This window comes from Chinchilla lanigera, unplaced genomic scaffold, assembly GCF_000276665.1.
Source record: "Chinchilla lanigera isolate Chin_1 unplaced genomic scaffold, ChiLan1.0 scaffold00144, whole genome shotgun sequence".
Lineage (NCBI taxonomy): Eukaryota > Metazoa > Chordata > Mammalia > Rodentia > Chinchillidae > Chinchilla > Chinchilla lanigera.
This window is the reverse complement of record NW_004955545.1, coordinates 2,718,615-2,741,060: the sequence shown is the minus strand read 5'-3', so window position 1 is coordinate 2,741,060 and position 22,446 is coordinate 2,718,615. Positions and strand designations below refer to the sequence as shown.

The window sequence follows — 22,446 nt, the reverse complement described above, 5'->3', positions numbered from 1 at the left end:
ACATAGGGTGGGGAAGGCTAGGAGCTGGGTAGGGATGGCCCAGGAGAGCCCCATGCACTGCCCCCAGCAAGCACTTGTCCTGAACCTGTTTCTGTCAGTCCTTCCTCACTGTCTCTAGGTCTCCACATTTCTCAGCCTTTTCCCCTCTGTGTCCCTGCCTCTTGGTTTTACCGACTTTTAGGAAAAGAAATAAGGAATAAGAATTGCCCATGTGTGCCTGGCTTGGAGGCGCCTGTCACCGCAGCACTTGGGAGACTGAGACAGGAAGAGCGCCATGAGTTCAAAGACAGCTTGGGCTACACAACTGAGACCTTGTCTCAAAACAAAAGACAACAAAAACAAAGAATTGCCTGTGTGGAACTGAGTTGGTGGTGTGCATCTGTAATCTCAGCACTCTGGAAGGCTGAGGCAGGAGGATTCCAAGTTTGAGCTCATCCTGGGCAAGTTAGAAAGTTGGTGAGACCCTGTCTCAAAGTAAATACAAAAGTAAAAACGGGCCAGAGATCTAGCCCTGGGTTCAATCCCTGGTCTGTCTGTCTGTCTATCTGCATCTCTCTCTCTTCTCACACATACGATTGCCCTTGTGGGTGGATGTGTCAGAACTGGGCATTCACAGAGGTGTGTATGGGCACATGACAGTGTGCGCATGTGTGTGCGACTGAGACTGTATGGCCAAGCCAGATGATCTCCCCGTGTGTCCATCTGTCACCTGTCAAGAGGGCAGACCGCACCCTTGTGACACACTGTACCGAAGGCACAATTCTGCACTGTGCGGCTTCATGCACACATACTGGAGCATTCTCTCTCCATCCTCAGTGACCTCACCATCAGTCTCCGCTGACTCACAAGTCCTGGCCAGCTTAGTCTGGCCGGAAGTCTTACCTCCTTCACGCCCAGGGGCGTCAGAAAGAAAGGCCGCGGCGCCCCCTAGCGGTCTCCTCAGGCTGCATTCCCGCCCGGGTCTTCGCACGCACACGCACGTATCTTTCTCCAGAGCTATGCCCTGCACCCACAGCGCCCTCTGGTGGCCACACCGTGAGACTCACAGGTTATCTGGAACATGGCCGCGGTTCCTTCCTGCCTTCCTTCACCCTCACACTCCGTAGAGGCTCTCCCCACCGGGAGCTCAGAACTGGCACTCAAGGCGCCCCTTCTCTGCCTTCCTCTGTGGAACCCAACACCCCGAACTCCTCTGCTTTGGGCACTCTGTCACATCCTAACTACCTGACACCCTGCCCCTCCCGCTGTCCCAGTTCCATGGTTCCTTTATTCCATGGCTGTGTACTGGGCAGCTCCTCCGTGCTGGGCACTTTTATCCCCTGACACCTTAGGGGTTTCTTTGATCTTTAGAAGCTATAAACACAGAAGCTGTGTTTATCCTAAGAGACCCTGCCGTTTCACACTTCTGTCTCCCCTCTTCCTGTCCCCTCCCTTGGTACTGGGGATTGAACCCAGGTCCTTCACGGTGAACTACATCCCCAGCTCTTTTATTTTGAGACAGGGTCTCGATAAGTTGCCCCAGGCTGGGCTCAAACTTGTAATCCTTCTGCCTCAGCCTCCCAGATTGCTGAGATTATAAGATTACAGGAGTGTACCACCATGCCCAGCTACAGGTATTTCTCTCTCTCTCTCTCTCTCTCTCTCTCTCTCACACACACACACACACACACACACACACACACGCGCGCGCGCGCGCGCGCGCGCGCACGCGTGCACACCAAACTTGTCCTGGTCAAGCACATCTTTATTTCCTGATGATGTTACTGGTACTCCATCCTGCAAACCCTTTCTCTGAGTATCAGGAATGAATGGACACAGTACCCCCTAGAGAAAGAGTGGGCAGGATGGCTGGTGGGAAGAAGGTAGGTGAGACACCTAAGGGCTCACGTGTTACCCCGAGGGAAAACCTGAGGCCCAGGGTAGCGGGAAGAGGGCCTGGGCCAGGCTGGCAGGGTTCCCAGTAGCAGGGTCAGGCACAGACTCAGGCGGCCCTTTGCCTCTCATGCTGCCACTTCCTCTAGTTCCAAGGCGACAGGAGCGAGGGATCGGGGGCAGAGGGCAGTCCCGGGACAGCAGTGTTCAAGGCCTTGTTCCCCGGAGGCCGGGAGTAGGGCCAGAAGGAGGGGTCAGCAACGCCTTCCAGCGGCCCTGTAGCCTTTCCTGGTGTTCTTCTGGGGTCTTTGCTGGGCGCAGAGCGCGGGCCTGGGGAAGACACACACACTCACTTCCTTTGCTGGGATCTTTTTCTTTTGTGTGTTCTCAGAGCTCGCCCTCTGGTGTCCCTGCTCCCTGACTCCTGGCTTCAGGCAACCGCCCGCCCTGACTCAGCCTTTTAAGAGCCTGGATGTGACTCCATGTTCTCAGACAGCAGCTGTCAGGGGACTCGCAGGCACCGCCCTCCTTCTCTTTCCCTTAGAGGGGCACGGGTCACTCCAGGGCATTGCCAGTGACCAGCAGAGCCTCCTCCTTGCACTCACAGGCCTTCGGGGCACGCAGGAGATCCGAGGAGACTCCCAATTCCCGTCCTCCCGGCAGCGGATCAGTGGCAGGTTACGCTGGACCAGCCCTTCGCGGCACCGGTACCGAAGCACAGTATCCACCTCATAGCGCTGCCGCGGGCTGCCGAACACTTGAGCCAGCGGCAGCTCCGGCGGGGGCCCGCAGGACACTGCAGGGGACACAGTTAGGGACTGGGAGCCTGGCACTGCGATGACGGCTCCCAGAATTTTGATGGGGAGGAGAGGACTGGCAATGGCCTTACAAGAGACCAGGGACTCTGAGTGGCCTCACCCCCTCCTCACCTAGCCCCATCTTGCAGGTGTAGGACAGGTGGTAGTTGCAGGGGACATCGCTCCACTGTCCCTGGTCGTGCCACACCATGACCACGCAGTTCTCTCCAGACAGGAAGTAGCTGTCAGGCTGCCCAGGGTTCCAGTTCTCGTAGAGCTGGGGAGGTGGAGGTGGTGAGGAGCCCCAAAACTAACCCTGGGGGATGGGCTGGGGGACCTGGGAAGGGCTGAGACGGACCCCACACAGGGAAGGCTGGGGGTCCGGGTTTGCGGACACTTAAGAAAGGGAAATGAGAGGGTTGAGGTTTGGGGGGCAGAGGGCGGGAGGCTTAGAAAAGAGGACAGGGAGGCAGGAGAGGCCCTGGGAGAGCAAGGACAAGGCCTGGGAAAGGGAAAGAGGACAGGGGTCCCTGCCAGTGGGAGCAGGGCCCCTCACCAGAGGAACTCCGTCCGACCACAGGAAGTCGCCTTCGATGGTTCTGTCGTTGAGCCCGATCCACTGGTACTCCCGGTAGCGATCTGGGGAACCAAGGCGAGGAGAAGCGCGCAGTGAGCGCTGTTACCAGTAGGGGGCGGCCGTTCCCGGGGACGGAAACCGCGGATCCTGCTAGGGCTGGAACCAGGCCTCAAGCATCCCGGGCTCGCGGTCCCCCCAGCCCTCCCACATCTCCCGCCGCACCCTCCAACCTCTGCACACGGAGGCCCGGGCGCGGGTGGGGGAGAGGGCAGGAAAGGGGCGGGAAAGAGCCGATCCTTCTGACGACGGGGGGCGCAGGGAGGCTGGGAGGACCGGCCACCCCCTGGAGCTGAGGCCACCCCACCCCACTTCGAGCCTCGTGGGCTGGGGGGAGGCGGGGTGGTCGGGGCGCACTGTTGATGAAGGCCTGCTCCTCGGGCGTTCCCACGCTGGCCAGGTGCGCGCCGAGCCGCCGGCACTGGCTCTCCGCTTCCTCCCAGCTGCGGCGCGTCGCGAAGTGCCTATAGCAGGCGCCCTGGAAGGCGTCCCAGCCCGGGCTGCAGGAGCGGAGTCCTGGGTACAGTGGGCGGGATCTCAGGCCGGAGAGCCTGGGGACCTCCTGGGAAGGTTCTGGCTTCCTCCCATCCCGCAGGTCAGGGGATCGGGACTGCGGGGCAGGGGGCTGCGCTGCGGAGCTGAGGGACTCACCACAATGCCTCTTCTGAGTGCCAGAACCGGGTAGGGTGGGGGTCTGGGTGGCTACCACCCCCATCGGGAGAAGAGCTGTGCCCTCCTCCTTGCCCTGCAGCAAGGCTGCATGTATTGACTTCCTACTGGAGGCCAGAATGCCCTCCTCTAAGAGGCATTCTGGCCCTGTGTGACAGACAGGACATGAGGGTCAGGGCTCGGGGGAGCTGTGTAACTTGCCTAAACTTGGGATTCATTCATGACAACCCAAAACCAATGTCCGTGTCCCTACCTCCCACCAGTAACTAGTATATCAGGGCAGGGTCCAAGCTTCAAATCTGCCCCCAAGCCCCTTAACAGACTCACCAACATCGCACAGGTCTCCCCCATAGCCAGGCAAACACAGGCAGCGGATCCCCTCTTCCTCCTCCAAGCACGTCCCACCATTGTGGCAGGGGCTGGGGACGCAGTCACCTGAGGGAGGAGAGAAGTGAGCGAGAGAGCAGGGACCCTGGCTCTGCAGCCTGCACCCTCCAGGGAAGGCTCAGAGGGGCCCAGCCCTGACTCCCTGTCCTCCTGAGAACCTGCCACTGGCCACAGCCCCGCCCTGAGTTCTGGGTCTCTCCCCAGCCTCCACCCCCACTCACCCTTGGCTCAGCCCCGTGCAGGCCACTGTCAGGGCCACCAGTGGGGGCCCAGTCCAACAGAAGCGGAAGGGAGGTGGCACTAACAAAGACACTGAGCTATGATGAGACCAAACTCCTGTCTAGCTGCTGGCTTCTCTGTGATACAGGGCAGGTCTGGAGTTCAGTCCTACCCCCTTGCTTTTTTTTTTGTACTGGGAATCGAACTCAGGACCTTGCACTGGCTAGGCAGGTGCTGTGCCTCTGAGGGCTACATCCTTGGCCCTTCCCTTGTCTTTTGTGCCAGGTCCTAGCTCAGTCTTGTACAGTCTAAGTGAACAGGGGGCATTGGAGGACAGAGAAGAGAGTTGCTATAGCAACAATGGGTGTGGCCCCTTGCTTGCTCTGGCCTCTGATGTGGTCCCGCCCACTGGCAGAGTCAGCCAGCACAGAAGTTAGTGGAGAACAAGCCAGAGTTCCTTGCTCTGTGCCCTGTCCCCTCTCCCTCACCACTGTCCCACAGCGCTGGCTGGCCGGCCACACACAGCCTTCATACAACACCACCCACCTCATTGGCCCCTCATACACACTTTTTCTTTTCTTTTTTGGCACTGAGCATCGAGCCCAGGGCATTGTGCATGCTAAGCAAGTGTTCTGCCACTGAGCTGTATCGTGCCTCGCTACATTGCCCAGGCTGGCTTTGAACTTGTGATCCTCCTTCTTCAGCCTCATGAACAGCTGGGATTATGAGCGTGTGCTGCCGTGCCTGGCTTGCCTTGCTTTGTGTCTCACAGACTCTTTGTTATTAACTGGCTTCTCCACACCCCGCTTTGGGCCTGTGGTAGGTCCTCTAGTTGGACTCCACCTCACTTGCTCCTGCTCTGTCCTCCAGGCGATTCTCGGAGACTACTCCTGCTCCAGGCCTGCAGTCTGTTGTCTGTGTTCGGCTCAACTGGCTAGGCCCCCTGCCTTCTGTGGACTTTCTCTAGACCCTTTGGTGGGAGGTGGCTTCTCTTAGGCTCTGCCTGGGTGCTAGAGGAGCTGTCACCTTCCATTCTTCCATTCTGATCCAGGGAGAGATGGCTCCACAGACCACAGGGCGGTCAGGGCTCTCAGACATAATGGGAGGAAAATCACCCCCAGGCATGACTCTTTGGGCCTCACCCTCTTCCCCTGGAACCAAGGCCAAGGCTCACAGTGCTTCACGCTGGCCTGGTTGCAAGTCCCACTGCCTGGTGGGGATCCGCGAGCAGGGGGGGGAGAAGCTGGAGTTGATTCACAGAATTTCTCCCGGATGACCTCACCATTGGGGTAAAATGAATTAGCTTTTCCACTCACTTTGTCTTCTCCCCTGGCCAATAGTGTCTCCCCAGCAGGTAGTGCTCCCCCACCCCATGTTTCATTTAACCAAGAACTAGGCCCAGTGGTGAGCAGGGCCCTGAGCCCTCCATTTCACATTCCCCTGCTTCCTCTTGTCCCCACTGTCCTTCCTGTCCAGCCCTCCAAGCCTGGGGGATAAAGACCCTCAAACTCATTTGTCTCCCCCAAGCCCACGCTGTAGGTCTCATCCTTGGCTGTGGACCAGACTCCAGGGCGGGCAGAGTAGGGTGAAGGGACTCTTCTTGGGGAACCATTTTATCTTCCTCCCTTCCTGTCTTTGGGCTTTTCCTTCTCTCCTGATGGAGTAGCAGGCCAGGGAGCCTCTAGCTCCTCCCCTAGGGTGGGTAATTAAGACCCTGCAGAGACCTCCAGAAGGACAGCTGTCCCCACCAGCCCCTTCCTCACCCCTTGCCATGCTGAACTTCAAGGCCAGCTCGGTGCAGAGCCACAGGAGAAATGGGTGAGCCATGGTGTGATACAGGGACCCCCAGCCCACTGTGGACCATCTCAGAGAGACGGGCTGGGGCTGGGATGATCCTAACCTTCTCCAGGGGCCTCTACTGGGAGTCAGGGCTTTCTGTGAGTAGGTAGGCTTCTCTTAGATCCCAGAACCTAACTAGTCCTCCTCCTCCACAGTCTCTTTCACCCCCTCATTTGCATCTTCTCCAGCATTAGAGACAGACCTTTCAGGTCTGGGGAGGGTGAAACCTTTCTGCCTGGAGTGGTCATTAGTGCAGGGGTTAGTGAGGAGAGGTGTGGATAGTGGGCAAGAGTTAGACATTGTCCCCCACTAGGATGAGGAGCTAGGGCTCCTGGATGCCAGGGAAATGACTGCTGAGAAACTTTCCGAGTCGCTACTCTGTACAGGAGCCATCAAGGTGGGTCAGAAATCAATGTATAAGCACATAGCCCCCTTCCAGCTCTGTGGGTTTCTCCTCATCAGGAGCACAGAGCTGCACTCCCAGGCAGTGTCCCACAGGCAGACTGACAGGGCCTTCCTGGGGCAGTGTGCACAGTCGTGTGTGGGAGCTCTGCAGGCAGGGGGGAGCAAGGGCAGGTCTGGGAGAGGCCGGGAGTCAGTAAGGGCTGTTAGGACTGGTGCAGGCTGAAGAAGAAAAAAGAAGAGGGGTACAGAGAAAGGGGGAGAGACATGGAGCCAGAGCAAAGTGCCAGAGATCTGCCCAGAACACAGACCAAGGAGTGAGAAGGCAGACAGCGGAGATGGAGACAGAGTTGCCAGAGTTTGGTTACAAAGCGGTTTAATAGACATTTATTTCCAAGGCTTGTTTTCCATGAAACAATCAAAAAAATACTTCACAGAAGTAGAGGTTTAAGGCTGTGTGGGGTGAGGGTTCTCCTGAACCCCAGAGGTCAAGGGGCGGGGATAGACTCCCAGGCTTCCCTGAGACAGGCCAGTGGGAGGGGGCTGAAGGAGACAGCACACGGGGTGGAGGAGATGTGCCTGGCCTCAGAGAGCAGCAGGTGACGAGGCCGCCCTGAAGAGGCATGGGGACACTGTGGGGTCAGTGGGCCACAAAGGTCACACACAGGTGGCCAGTGGTGGGGCTGGAGTCACAGAGTGAGGAACAGAGAGCTGGGACGAAGCCACAGGTGAGAATCCAAGCCTGGAGACCCACAGGCAGAGACAAGTAGGAGAGTGAGGGCAGAGGACAGGAGTCTCGGGTAACAGCGGAGTAAAGGACTCCAAGTCAGGTGGCCCAGAACTGTACAGGGAGGACAAGGAGGAGCACAGACAGGAAGACCGAGCCTTGGGCAGAGTTACCTGATGAGGGGGCCACGGCCACTCCACCTCGGCTGGCACTGTCAGTGGGCAGCACGGGCGGGGCCTGCACTGAAGTCCCTGCTGGGGCAGTTCGTCCAGAGGTCTCTTCCAAGGGGGCCTCCAGGTCCCTGGTACCCTCAAAGGCTGGTGTGGCAGGAAACAGGGTTGGAGCATCCTCGGAGCTCCCTGCTTCCTCACTTTCTCCTTGAGGGACCCCAGAGAGTTCAGGACCCCCAGTGTCCTCCCCCTCCTCTCTCGCCCCAACTGGAGTGAAAGGCGATGGGGATGCTAGGCTCCCCTCTTTGGGAGTGGGGAGAGTCTCAGTAGGTGGCCCACGGACCCTTGGAGGTCTGGGAGCTTCTGACTCTCCATCAGGAGGCGACGATGTGCCCGGCTGCAGGACTGAAGATGCCTGGGAGAGTGAGTCCTCTGACTCTTCTGTGGGGACAGGGCTGCTGAGTTCCCCGGGCCATGCCCACACGTCCTCATCCTCCACCTCCTCCTTCTCTTCCTCCTCCTCTGTCTCTTCGTCATCCGTATATTCTTCCTCCAATGCCCTGTCGTCTTCTTCTGAGGACCCCGTGGGTGGTACAATGGACGGAGTTTTGAATTCTGGGCAAAGCACAAAGAGTTCAGCACCAGGGACAGCACCCTCCAGAGGTCAGAAAGAAAGAAGGCAAGAGGAGAAAGGCTGGGGTACTGGAAAGGCAGCTCCAGGGAGAAGGAAGAGCCCACCCTAGGCAGAAGCAGTCTTTGCTCCACACTGGAACGACTGCAGCCTAAGTGGCACTGTTTGGACAGCAGCACTGGGAGCTGTCTTTGGCTTGGGAAACATGGCTGTTGCTTCTTCTCCTAGTCTGCCTCTAGTCTAGTTTGGGTGGGCAAGGCAGAGAAGGACCAAGGAAAGGACAACTCTCCTTGTCAGGGGGCAGCCTCTTAGTCCAAGCATCGACAGATCCAGAGATGTGCGAGTGGACTTTACTAGAAAAGTAAATTTGGGACAGGCACGAGAGAGATGCCCAGCACCACTGAGCTTCCAAGACAGAACAGAATCATGCCAGCCGTGAACCCAGCGTCCACCTGGGCTCTGCCCCTTCAGCCTCAGCTTCTCTCCAGTGACCTCCCCAGGGTAAGGGATCTGAGTTACCTAAGAGGGTTCTGGGGGCCTCTGCTGCATCCTCGGGAGTGGAGCTTCCATCTCCCCCATCTTCCATGATGGGGATGGAGTAGATGGCTCCTCGGGACTCACTCTCCATAGCTTCTGGAGGCAGCTGCAGCTCCTCCAGGGTCTCTGTCACTGTGACAATGGCGTCTATCCCATCAGAGGCTGGGTTGGAGGCCCCAGGGATGGCAGAAGGGTGGGCAGAGTCTGCAACAGGAGGAAAATTCCTGTGGGAGGCTGGTTAGGCAGGTGGTCCCCTGGGTCATGGTCTCCGTGTGAGGTGTCTGGGTTTGCCTGATGGAGACCCTGGCATTCTCTCAGTTCCCTCTCTGCTTCCCTGTGGAACACCCAGTGGGACCCAGGGAGCACCCTAGAACTTTGCCACCCCTTCCTCAAATGTTAACCAAAGGCCTATTATGTGTCCTGCCAAGAATTCTCTTGGGCATTGGGGATATAGGGCAGGATAAAATAGCAACTTTTCTGTCTTCAAGGAAATTTATACTCCAGATAGCAAATAAGCGTATCTTATAATGATTCTGTGTAAAGAACAGTTAAATAGAATTAGGAGATAGTATAATGGGAAGTTCTGCCACAGAGGGGTCAGGAAATGTTCAGGTGAGAGCTATTCCCTTGAGTAGAGGACAGAAGCTGAAGGGTGGGTGCAGTGGCCTCAACACCTTGGAGTCTTGGGCTTGGGTCAAGATGCCAGGGACCCCAGTAACCCCAAGCTTCTTGGCATGGAAGGACACAGGTACCATCCCCACAGGGGAGCTGAAGGGCAAAGTGTGGGAAGAGCTTGTGACAGTTGGCACCTGCGGGTCCCAGTGTTGGGGCAAAAGAAGAGGTCACCTTCTTGGGGATCTTCTCTTTCCAAATACCAAGTTAGGATGGATTGCCTTGTCCTCTACAGCCAGCCCAGGAACCAAAGGTGAGACTGGGCTAAGGAAAGCCTGATAGCAGTCTGTGCTTGGTCAGGCGAGACAGGACAGCGTGTCTCTGCCAGGTCACCTGCTCTAGAGAGCCTAGTTCCATACCAGACCTGCTGGCCCCGTGGACCTGCTGCCTGTCCTCCACCTGCTCCCCCTAGAGTTATGCTCCCTCCCCTCCCCTTCCACTTCTTCCAGGAGAACGTGCTTGCCCTTGTCCTTGAGGTCCTGCTCCCCGTGGGGTAATTGTGTCTGTCCATCAGTACACGGTGGTTAAAGATCTGATGTAGGTTCCAGAACCCTCTCAAGGGCATTTGGTTAGCTAGAACTCAAGTAGGGCACTCGCTGGATCCAGAGGAAGTCAGGTTGTCACTGCTCTGCCAATAAGCTGATGGGGAACAGGCACTTCTGCAGCAGCCCAGTGAAGACACAGCATGGACTACTGGGCAGGCAGGAAAGAACATGCAGAGAGGTGACCACTCCTGGAGCCCACACCGTTGAGTGAGACCAAGCCATGGGGCATGCCTAGAGTTAGAACCCTGGATGAGGAGGTGGACACCACCTTCAGGCAGATGCTAGGGGCCCCAGAGCACCTGGTCAGAGCTGGGGCGGGATCTGCTGCTCTGCAGGGAGGGGCTCACCTCGGAAGCAATAGACGTTGAAGCGGCTGTGCTTGTTGGGGAAGCCCGTCTGGTTGGGGAACAGGAACAGCGTCTTGACGCCAGGCAGGCCCCCACCACAGCGCTGGCTGGGTGTGACGATGGGGTAACGCACACTGCCATCGGCCAGCCAGCCGGGGCTGCAGCGGTCCAGGCCGCCATCCCAGGCTGCGTACAGCTGGCCCGTGGTGGCGATCTCTGCACCCCGTTCCCGGCAGTATTCCCGGGCCTCCTCCAATGTCAGCTTGTCTGGAGGAGCACCTAGGAACAGCTCTCCTGGGTGGGGAAGAGGAGGCCATGACCAGGTAGTTGGTAGCCCCTTTCGCCCTGAGACTCAGGCTCCTCACCTAGGACACTGGGCAGTGACCCTACCTTATAGGATCAGAATCTGGACAGAACCTCAGGATAAATATTAGAGCTCAGAGGACTGTGGCCCAATGTCCTCATTCTGCAGAGTCATGCACAGTCTGAACAGCAGGTAGCAGGAGAGATAGAACTCAGACTTGGCATCCTGCCACTTATCCGAGGCTTTGGTCATGAATTTGCCTCTATGACAGTGCTTGAAGAGAGGGACACTGACTATCTCCTCAGCCCTGCTTCCTCCCATAAACTTGTAAGGGACAGTGAGGCCCAGTGGAGGCCCCAGGAGGAACATGGAGTACTAGAGAAGGGCTTTGTCCTCGGCAACCCCTCACCCCCAATCACCATTTAGGTCCTCAGCATAGCAGTACACATCATAGAGGTCATCTGGGTCCACCACTCCATAGTTCCGGACCCCAGGGAAGCCATCCATATCTCCGTAACAGGCCTCTCGTGGGGTTTGGATGGGATACCTGGGGAGGGAAGATAAAGGCTCAGTACCAGTGCCTTCCCCAGGGAGCCACCCCATGTTGGCCCTAGGGACTCATACTGCCCTTGGCAGCCCGGCTGTCATCCCCCAGGCAGGGCCTCACCCAGCCTCAGACCCTCTCCTCACCAGAGATGGGACCCTGGGCATCCCTCCTCACCCAGCAGGCATCCCCTGGCAGACCAGAGGATACAGCTACTTCAGAGACAGCCAGAAGCCCAGGGTGCATGGTCCCAACCCACCTCACAGTCTGGTCGGACAGCCAGCCAGCATCGCACTGCTCGTAGCCCCCAAGGTAAGCAGCGTACAGCTGCTCAGGTGTGGCAATGCGGGCGCCTATACGAGCACAGGCTTCCTGGGCCCCGGCAAAGGAGAAAGCATAGCGTGCAGAGCCCTCGCGGTAGAGAAAAACAACCCCTGAAGGCAGAGAAGACTTCTGAGGCTGTGACCACCCAGCACAAGGACTTCCCTTTCCCTCCTGTCACACCTCTGTACCAAAGGGTAAAGTGTTGGCTGTGGTTGAGCTCACGCCACAACATGAGGGACTTGAATGTAGGTAGAATTGCTTTCACCTGGTGTTTCGGTGGGGTTTGTGTGTGTGTGTGGGGGGGGGGAGGTCTTTGTTGCTCTGTGTGTGTGTGTGTGTGTGTGCTAGGGATTGAAGTCAAAGCCTCAGGGTTGTGTCTGTGAGCTATATCCTCTGCCTCTTTTAAAATTTTTATTTTCAGACAGGATCTAAGTTGCCCAGGCTGGGCTTGAATTTGAGAACCTTCTGCCTCAGCCGGCTGAGTAGCTGGAATTCCAGATGAACACTCCTCACTCTTTTTTCAACTTGTCCAGCTGCTTCGGCTCCCGCAGACCACGGGCTCCCCAGGACAGAAATGCTCCCTCCTTCTGGAGCCTCTCTCTATCCTCCACTCACCCTTGACCTTGACCTCCACTGCGTCGCTGCTGTCATCGATGCCATGCTGGACCTCGCAGCGGTAGATGCCCGAGTCGTTGGGCCGCAGCTCGCTCAGCACCAGGGATACATCCGTGAGCGAGGCCGGGTAGGCGGGAAGCGCCACTCGGAACCGGTAGGCCTCGCTCACCTTGACGCGCAGCCCACGTGCCACCAGCACCTCGGCCTCGCGGCCGCCGGCCAAGAAAGTCCACTTGACCCGCGGAGACCCTGGTGCAGCCCGGCCCCGCGGCCGCAGGGCATGGACGTGGCACGGGATGGTGAGGGCACCGCCCAGCACGCCCTGCAGGGGCGCGGCGTGGGCCCCGGCGATGCGCACGCGGAAGGCGCGGTCCTCTGCGGGTGGGCGGGGACGCGGGGCGCAGGGGCTGCATTTGTGCCCGCCCACCATGTGGCCCCAGACGCCCCAGGGCCCGAGTCCTCGAGGCCTAGCCAGGGCCTCCAGACCCACACCCCTGAGCCTCTCGGGCCCTCCCCAGGATCCTCAGGCCCATCCCACATCCCCCAGGTCACCTGGTCCTCCAGCCTGTCCTCCCGGTCACCCAGGCCCCCCTGAATCTCCTTCAGGTCCCTCCTCTCCTCAGCCTTGTGCCTGCCTCCTGCCCCGCCCCCCCCACCAGGGCCTGCCCGGGCCTGCCCTGTCCACCAGCTCTCCAGCTTCCCCTCCTCCTTGTCCGCCTGGCCCTCTAGGATACACCTCCCACGGGAGGGACACCCAGGACACCTGACACCAGGTGGCGTTGCTTACCCGAACTGTCCGCATCCAGGATGTCAGCTTCAAGGACCTGGGTCAGGGCCAGGGCTACTATCAAAGCCAGGAGCAGTGGGGCCATACTGCAGGCTGGGGAGGAAAGACCAGGCTGGACTTCAGCAAGGACTTCCTTGCCACCCACCACACTGCATGGGCTCACACCTGTCATGAACGGTTTCTGATCCCTGTCTCCCGGCAAAGGATTCCTCCTCAAAGCTGAGACCCTGCATTCTGTCAACTCACTGTGTGACCTAAGCAAGTTCCTTACCCTCTCCGGGTCTGTGTTTTCTTTCTTCCCCAGGGTCCTAGTGGAGGCAGGGTAGAAGGGGCTACCGACTACTATAGATACAACTCCAGAAGTTGGGATGAGGTTATGTGCTTTGACAGTGCCTTGTATCAGCCAAAACCCTTACAAATGCACAACATGAGACACACAGTAGGAGGTCAGTAAATGCTTATAGTGTGAAGGTGGGTGCTGTTGTACCGTTGGACCCAATATCAGTGGGTTCCACATCTGTGCATTCAACCAAGTGCAGATCAAAGTATTTAGAGAAAGATTATATCTGTACTGGACATGTACAGACTTTTCAGTTATTATTCCCTAAACAGTATAACAGCTATTTACATACCATTTACATTGTATTGGGTACAACTAGAAATGCAAGCGTGGTGGCACATGCTTATAATCCCAGCACTCTGAGAGGCTGAAGCAAGAGGATTACATGTTCAAGCCCAGCCTGGGCAACTTATTGATTTAGTGAGATCCAATATTGAAAGAGAAGGAAGGAGGGAAGGAAGGAAGGAAGGAAGGAAGGAAGGAAGGAAGGAAGGAAGGAAAGAAAGAAAGAGAGAGAGAGAGAAAGAAGGAGAGAGAGAAAAAAAGAAAAAGAAGAGAAGTGGGCTGGGGATGCAGGTCAGTGGAAAGGACCTTGATTCAATTCTCAGCACACACACACACAAAAAATTCAGAGATGCTTTAGAACATACAGAAGGCTGCATACAGGTTCTATGCAAATATTGCGCCATTTTATGTAGGGGACTTAAGCATCTGCACGTTTTGGCATCCACTGGAACTCCTAGAATCAAAGCCCTACAGATATCCAGGGACGATTGAGATTCCACTGCTCTCCCAGTGCTGGGCACCTTCCTAGAGTCCAGAGATCCCCTCTCCCATAGTCACCCCTCCAACCTTGCCAGCCTGTCCTTTCCTTCCTGGGCACCACACACACTGGACTCCTCCTGGAGGACCCCAGACTGAAACCAGGCAATGCATAATTTGTCCCCAGCCCATTTTGTCCGTATCTCCTCCCACCATTGCTCATAAGGAAACTCTTCTCTTCGGGCCGGTCCTCCTCACCCACTTCCTTGGCTACCCCTCCTTTCCTCCTCCAGCCATTCCTTTCTGCCTGACACGGGCTTTCCCACCGGATCTCCTGGCTCAGAATCCAGCTGGGACAAAGCCCCTGTCTCTGCCAGGCTGGCCTCCATCCAGATGCCCCTCCCCCACCTCACCTTTTGTGAAGGCCCTGGGCTCCGGGGCGCCCCCTCCTGCCTCTGGTTATTAGAAGCTCTAGAACCCAGAACAGTCTGCTCAAGACCTCAAAATACTTGTACTTTCATGAGAGAGGTGGGGCGACATTGAGGCAGGGAGACTGATGCCCCCTCCAAAGAGGGGTAGGGCTGACTCTGGGTCCCCAGCGAGGCCCGGTCAGGCACCAGGCCAGCATGCCCTCAGAATAGAAGGGTGCAGAGGGGCTGGGGATATAGCTCAGCAGTACAAGCACCTGCCTGGCAAGCCCAAGGTCCTGAGTTCAATTCCCGGTACCAAAAAGAGAAAAAAAAAAAAAAAGAAGAAGAAGGGTGCAGAGCTACTGCCAACATCATCTATACAGTTAGAAGAATATGGGGGCGCCAGTCTGCCATGGAAGAAGCCTGTGATACAGCAGGAGGAATGAAGGCTAGACTACAGACAGGACTTCCTATAGATCAAGCTTTTTCTCATTGAGTACCCACCCCACTCCGGGCCTGTTGTTCAACATCCATCTCCCCTGCCCTCTCAGGCTGTTTCACACGTAGCCCCCCTTTCCAGAGCCTGAACTGATGGGAAACCCTTCTCGCAGGTCCTCCTGGGCCAGGCTCTGCTGCCTCCCGCTCCACTTCCCTCTATGCCCTGCGTAAGCATCGCTTGGTTCCGGTCAGAGCTGGGGGAGGAGTGCAGAGCCAATGCTTAGGCCTGGCTCTGGTCTGAGAGGGAGGACGAGGGCCAGATGAGAGGGTCCTGAGACCAGCTCCAGGAAGGAGCCCTTGAGAGGACTGTTGTCTGCTGTCGTCTGCTGGAGTGAAGACGGCTTGGCATGACCAGCCAGTATGAGGGAGACTACTTGCCATCATGCATCTGAGCGGGGGCGGAGCCCAGTCTTGGTGCCCTCCGACCCTAGAGCTGGTGGAAGTTAGGAGTTGGCACTGGAGCCCTCACCAGCCTGGCTCCCCAACAGGCTGCCCAGGAGCTCGTGGAACTCGAGCCCCTCTGGGTCAACACCCCGCACGCACCACCTTTTCACTTCTGCTCTGACAGCAGGGGACCAGTGAGGGCATAGCCACCCAGGGAACATGGAGGACATCACATGTCCCTCTAAGAACAGGGGTCACTGACCACAGGGGAATGAGGGGACCCTGAGTGGCTCTTTCCTCTCCCCATAGTCATGCAGGGCCTCAGTCCTTGCTGCACAGTGAGGGGCCCTGAGGAGACCCCCTGGCAGGGGGTACCTGGGACTCTGGGCCCCAGCCTGCCATGCGGCACCTGGCCCTCCTTCTCCCTTTTATTCACCCGGAGCCTCTGCTGTGATCTCAGTACCAGGCAGGCACCCTTCCCCTGCCCACTCCTTCCCTCTCTCCAACTCTGCATCCTGCTCCAGCCTCTGCATCCTTGCCCTTGTCTTGATCTTCTCAAGCATTTCAGGAACTTTCCTCCTGTTACATTATCATTCCTGTCCATCTCCCTCACAGCTTCTCAGATCTGGTCCCCAGAGAGTCAAGATCAGGCCATGTGTGCCCACCCTAACTCCCACCAGCTCCATGCCTAGTGCCTACCAGCTGGCAGTGCCAGGCTTGCTGTGCAAGACCTGAGCTCCAGGCTCAGCAGGGAGCTCAGTAGCTCCCGTGGGGGGTGGGGGGGACCAACAAGAACCCACAGTCCCAGGGACGCCTTGGGGCTGGCAGGAATAATTGCAACAATCCCATAAATAGTGCTATTTATTGGAAGCACAACTAATAATACTATGAACAACATCCCCAGCAGAGCTGTTCAGCGCCTTCTGGTATAAAATCTGAACTGTGGACTATGGGCTTCTCAGCAGCTAGGCTAGCCATAACACCACGGGCCTGGCACCACCGTGGGTGGGTCTCTGGTGGGCACTGTTCCCTGATCCGACTGGCATTAGCTGAAATCTAAGTGATGCAGATAATAAGGGTGCAAAGAAAACCGGTGCCAATCGCTTGGTCCTTTTAGAACCGTGGGGACAGAGCTACTCTGATGGAAGGGGGTGTGGACTGCCCCGGGAGGAAGTTCCCAGCCCTGCACAGCCCTGCACAGACCAATTCCAGCTGACCCTCCCGCTGAGAAAAACCGCCTGTGTTTCTCCCTCTTTATGGGATGGGGAGTTGAGGCTCAAGGAGGTCAACTAACAAGCCCAAGGTCACACAGCAAGTAAGTGGCAGAGTTGGGGTTCCAGCTCTGGCCGGCACAGCTGCCCTCCTCGGCTCTTATGGCTGCGTGAGGGCTGCGCGAGCGGCCGAGGAAGGGTCGCACGGCTCCCCGCGCTCCTCCTGCGGGGCTGCTCTCCCTGCCACCACCTTGCATGAGGCGAGGTCGGAAATCCTCGCGGGCAGCTGCCAGGGGGACTGGAGCACGCAGCAGGGCAGACGCGAGGACCAAGGGGGCGTTCCCAGTCCGCGGGGGCTGCAGACCAGGCCTCGGGCAGCACCGGGGTGTGCGCGTGAGTGTGCGCGTGCGGCCGCGGCCGGCTAAGGAGGTGGCTGCGTGGTTGCCGCAGGGCCCGGCTCCCGCTCCCCTCCCCGTGGCCGGGCAGTGCGGGCACTCACCTGCCCGGTGAGCGCAGGGGTCGTAGGCGGAGCTGCGAAGTTCGCCGCCGCTCCGGGGGTCTCCTCGGGTCTGCAGCTCCTCCCGGCCGCTGCCGAGACTGCGGCGGAGACTGCGCGGGCGCGAGGACCGGCCCGGCCACAGGGCGCGCGGAAGAGGGCGCCGGCCCGCCGGGCGCCGCACAAAACCCCCTTTCTTCCCCCGCCCCGCCCCGCCCTGCCCCTGCCTCCCCGCCCCCTGGCCGGGAACACGGGGGGCTCGGGACGGTCACGGGACCTGCTGCCTTCTCTGAGTCGGTTCCCGGCGGCGGCGGCGGAGAGGACAAGGACAAGCGAAGTAGGACATCCTTCCAGGGATGGGAAGCGAGGACCTGGAGTAGGAAGGGAGGCAGTGGGGACCGGAGGGAGTGCTGGAGAACGATGCTGCAGCTGGAGGGATGAAAGTTAGACACCCGGAGGGACTTCCCATTGGTCACAGAGGAGGAGGAGGGTCTCGAACTTAGGAAGGAAGAGGATGAAAGGCGGATGGACCCGAGGCTTTGCTTCTGGAAAGAGCGACACACTGCCCACCCCATCCCCCATGCAAAAGAGGAGCTCTTTTTTGGAGGCTTGGATGAGTTGCACACGGCTGCAGCCACTTTCCTGGAGGACGCTCTGATTGGATTTTGTCTCCCGTGGTGCTCCCACTCCCCGCACGGAGGAGGAGCTGACTTTGCAGCTGGAGGGATGGAGGTTAGACCGCAGAATCATGGGTTAAGCAAAGAAAACGAAGCGCTCTCTAGGGGCACTGGTGCGGTGACACGGTGAGAGGACGTGCAAGCCAATGTGCAAAATGCAGGCGTTGCTGGGAGCCCGGAGAGCCTCCCAGCCAGGGCTATGGCTGCTGAATGTGCAGCCTGGTGCCAGGGGTGGCCCTGAGTGCTGCCCAGCTGACAGGGACTCCTCTGCATCCGGAATACCAATGACACCCGCCACCCCCAGCCCCAGCCCCGCGGCCTCTGCTTTCCCAGGCTCTTTCCTTTTTTCTCCTCTCTTCTCCCCTCCCTCCTAGGACTGTAGGCAAAGCCCTGGCATGGACTGTGGACGGGACAGCTAGACGTCTGGATCACTCTTCTGGACCACAGCCACTGGCACTAGGGGTAGCTATGGTGGGCTTCGATGCCCGCAATCTCCAGCAGCATTCCCCAAACACTGCAAATACCATGGGGTGCCTGAGATGCAAATGTAGCCTGGAGCAGGCACCTGTTCTTCATCGGGCCAACACCCCAAGTCCCTCCTGAGAATTCCATTCTGCTCCTTGCTGGACACCCTCACTCCCCACTCCCCACTACCTGGGCTGTGGACTTGCTTCCCAAAGGCTTTGAGAAGCTCAGAAAAAATGTCTCAAGTCTTAGAGGCTTTAGAGAGATCCTCTACTGTAGGACAGAACAGAAAGACAGGGTGAGATGAGATCCCTAACAAGACAAGTGACCTAGGCAGGGATGCAAGGCTGAAGGGAACAGAGAAAGGACCTGGGAGAGACAGGGAGGCAGAGGCCTTAGTCTACTCATTTCATTTAAAAGCTATTAACAATGCAAACTATGGACCAGGCAGTGTTCTAGGCCTTAGGACTGCTGACCCAAGCACGTTGTTGGATAGAGGATCTCAGAAGACCCATGAGGACAGGTCTGGGCAGTGCTGGGGACTCTAGCACCCTTTTGCTTGTCTCAGATCTTGCATCTCAGAGCAAAAGAGGACAGTCTCGGCATGGCTGTGTGTCCTGCCTGCCCCCACACAGGCCTGTGGGGCCACCTCCACAGGGCTCCGTAAGGCTTCAGGCCAGCTGGGCTCGGCCAGGCAACCGAGTGGCTGAAATTCAATCCCAGCAGTGGCTCAGATGCAACCACAGTTCTTGCCTTGGGGAAGCCTGGCTGTGACCAGAAAGTCAGAGAAAGTGACCTTCTTGGCCACTTTCCCTCATGACCTGAAGTGCAGGCACACATTCTGGAGTTCTGGGGGAGTCCAACCTTGACCAGGACCAGCAGCATCTGACTGAGGACAAGAGCCAGGCAGTCTGTTCGGAGGGCAGGCTCCTGCTGGGACAGCAGACATGGTGAGAGGAGCTGCTGCCCGAACGGGAGACCTCTGGAGTCCAGCGCTGAGGCCCAGCTCGAGTCACCGTCCGCATTGGCTTATTTCCCCTGAAGCTGGCTTGTCTTTCATACAGGGGCTGCCAGTGGGGGCCAGGGGAAGAACCGGCCCATGGCTTGTTCTCAGCAAAACCTAGTTTTCTTTTCCTTTGCCAGGCATCCACACATGGGTACACAGGCACCAGGTCTCCTGGTAGGAGCCTGTGGACCACTCCCTTGGCAGTGGGATGAGGGCTCATCATTTGGCAGTAGAGTCCTTTTCTGGGGGATTCTCAAGGCAGAAACATCTCCCCACAGTTTCCCCCCAGTATTTCCAACTGGGAAAATTTGCACTGAATTCTAATCTGCCCTTTGACCTGGCACCTGCTGAGCAGGGGCTTTCTTTACAATCACAGAGCCTTGCGTTTTGACCCGTAGCTATAGGATTTTTCTCCATTTCTGTTCACTGTCTCATTGAAGACATGGACAAGATCACCCTCTGGCAGCCCACCTGGATCTCAGAAAGGGACCCCAGGCACTGGCTGAAAGCACACGGAACCCATAGAAGCAGGAAGGATGAAAGCCAGATTCACAGGGAACTTCCTATCTCAGTAGCAGAAGTTGAATGTCCTTGGGAACCTCATGTGTCTCCTGGACAACAGGTGATCACATAGGACGGAACTGGCAGAAGTATGAACACAGATCCTGCCTTCCAGGCCAGTTCCACCAGGGCATTGCTCCCAGGGAAGAGAAAGCCGAGGTGGAGAGAGGGAGGGAGGGGGAGCTCAGGCAGCTCTGCTCTCCTGCGTGTGCATCCCGCTGGCTGCCTCCCAGCCTCTCAGGCCCTGGGGAGTTTTCCAAGCTCTCTGGAGAACACTCAGTCTCCTGCTTCCATTCATCCCGTTTCCCCCAGTACAGGCTGAGGCCAAGACCCAAGCTGAAGCAGACTCTTCCTCCCAGTTCTGCCTCCTGATTCCCCCTCCAGGGCTAGCCCAGGCAGTCCTCCCGGACTCTCATCCACAGTGGCCAGGGCAAGGCCGGTCCTTTCTGACTCCTAGACATGTTAGGAGGTGGGGGTGACATGTCCCACAACCACCTTGATCCTATGCCATGGGGACATGGGACCAGGACTGAGAGGGGAGCACCACTGAGCACTGGCACAGCTGTGTCCAGAGAAAGGGGGCTTTCATAGCTTGTGAATGGGCCAGGAAGCATTAGACCCCACCCCATGCCTGGGGGGACGGCAAAAATGTCTCTGACAGTGGCTGGGCTTGGGAGAATAGAGACAGGGAGATGGGAAGGAACCTGTAGGCTGCATGATGTTGTGGGAGAGCCTGCTGCTTGAGCAAGATCTGCTGTCCCTCTGAGCTAGTCAGGCCCTTGCAAAGGGGAGCAAGGGAATCCCAGCCTGCTCCACAAAACACAGGTGAAGAAACTGGAGGGCTGGGCTCCAAACACATGCACCTTACTTCTGAAGAAGAGTCTGTCCCAATAGAAGACTACTGCTGGCCTTTCCTTGCTTGCAGTGGGGAAGGACCACACATTTGCTCCTCAGCCATGCCAGGGTGGGTTCTTGTCTTACTTTTCTCATTGCTAAGACAAAATACCCAACACTCAAAGCTAAAGAAGGAAAGGTTTATTTTGGTTCACAGTTTGTAGAGGTTTCAGTTCATAGTCAGCTGGCTCCAAGGCAAGGCGCCATGGCAGAGGGTATCACAGAGGAGAAGCAGTTTATGGCAGGCAGAAGGCAGGAGGGTAGGAAAGCAGCAAAGTATGCAGCAGCAGCAGCCTGCTTCTCCCTTTTATTCCTTCTAGGTTACCTGCCCATTGGGTGCTGCCACACACATCCAGGGTGGGCCTTCCCACTATCCACACCCAGAACTATGCCAAACCAATCAGCAGACTAGTAATCACATACCCTTAATCCCAGTATCATGCACCCTAGTTCCAGCCACCTCTGAAAAGACCCATTTATGACCACATAAGCCCCCCTTTGGGGGAACATCCAGACATAAGACATAACATTGATCCAGGTGTGGTGGTGCATACCTGTAATCCCAGCACTTGGGAGGCTGAGGCAGGAGATCACCACAAGTTTGAGGCCAGCCTGGGCTACATAGTAAGTTCAAGGCCAGACTGCACTACATAGAGAGACCTTGTCTCAACAAACAAACAAAACAAAACACAAAACAGTCATCTCTCTGGGCTTCATTTTCCCCCATATAAGATGGTAGAAGCAACTTGTTTTGATGTTGGAACTATGCAAATGTTTTATATAATTAAAGTACAAAATTCAATTGGAGCAGACTAAATCAAAAAGAAAAGTGAAGCAATCCCTAAAAATCTGAAACAAATTAAAACAAATGTACCTACTTATGTATAGATTGGAGTGAAACAAGAATTTTAAGTGATTGTAGAACTCAGCACTTTGAATATACTGTAAATTCATATATATATTTCCATATCCACACTCATATACGTTTCTTTTTTGTTTTAGGGAGGGTCTCACTATGTCCAGGCTGTCCTTGAACTTGCGCTCTTTCTACCTCAGCCTCTTGAGTGAGAAGCTGGGATTACAGGTATGCACCACCATGCTTGACTGATTTATTTGTATAAGTCTTAATGTTGACATTATTATTTTGAGCATTATTATAAAGTGCTATTAAGCAATATTTTATTTATTCATTTATTTATTTATTTATTTATTTATTTATTTATTTATTTATTTATTTATTTTTTGCTTTTTCCTGGTACCGGGAATCAAGCTCATGACCTTGCACTTGCCAGGCAGGCGCTGTGCCTCTGAGCTAAATCCCCAGCCCCTAAGCAATATTTTAATAAAGTAAGTAAGTAATTATAGTAATGGCATTAAAACCAAGATGGTTAGGGTAAGAAAAGAAAAGCAAAAATTGCTAATCTTTAGCATGAATTGGAAATACCAGCATGAATTCATATATATATACAATATACACAAAGTATATGTATTATGATGTAGATGATAGATGATTGATGGATGATCTGCTGTCTACTAAAAAGGCTTAGAAGTAGTGACTACCCAACAACATTAAATACCCTTTCTGTCCAAATTGTGGTCTCTAAGTAGCACTTCCCACTACAAGGAACAAGGACTCTTTGGAGGAATTCCAGGTCTGGGGCAGGGTAGTTTGTCATGCTTGAGAACAAGGAAGCTGGGAAACTCAGGTCAGGATCATGTC

The 22,446-nt window shown here is 56.4% G+C and overlaps 1 protein-coding gene across 1 annotated transcript; it reads right to left on the bottom strand.

The window, feature by feature from the left end:
- Window positions 1-1,726: 1,726 nt before the first annotated feature.
- Window positions 1,727-17,281, bottom strand: Bcan (brevican). The gene is made up of 14 exons (XM_005411692.2): window positions 17,127-17,281; window positions 13,023-13,115; window positions 12,236-12,610; window positions 11,556-11,730; window positions 11,172-11,299; window positions 10,449-10,742; window positions 8,867-9,088; window positions 7,720-8,331; window positions 4,300-4,407; window positions 3,661-3,819; window positions 3,226-3,308; window positions 2,802-2,946; window positions 2,478-2,668; window positions 1,727-2,202 (listed from the first exon to the last, which is right to left on the bottom strand). Exons 2-14 carry the CDS (start codon window positions 13,105-13,107, stop codon window positions 2,080-2,082), a joined length of 2,700 nt encoding a protein of 899 aa, XP_005411749.1. The 5' UTR covers window positions 13,108-13,115; window positions 17,127-17,281; the 3' UTR covers window positions 1,727-2,079.
- Between the last annotated feature and the right edge of the window lie 5,165 nt (window positions 17,282-22,446).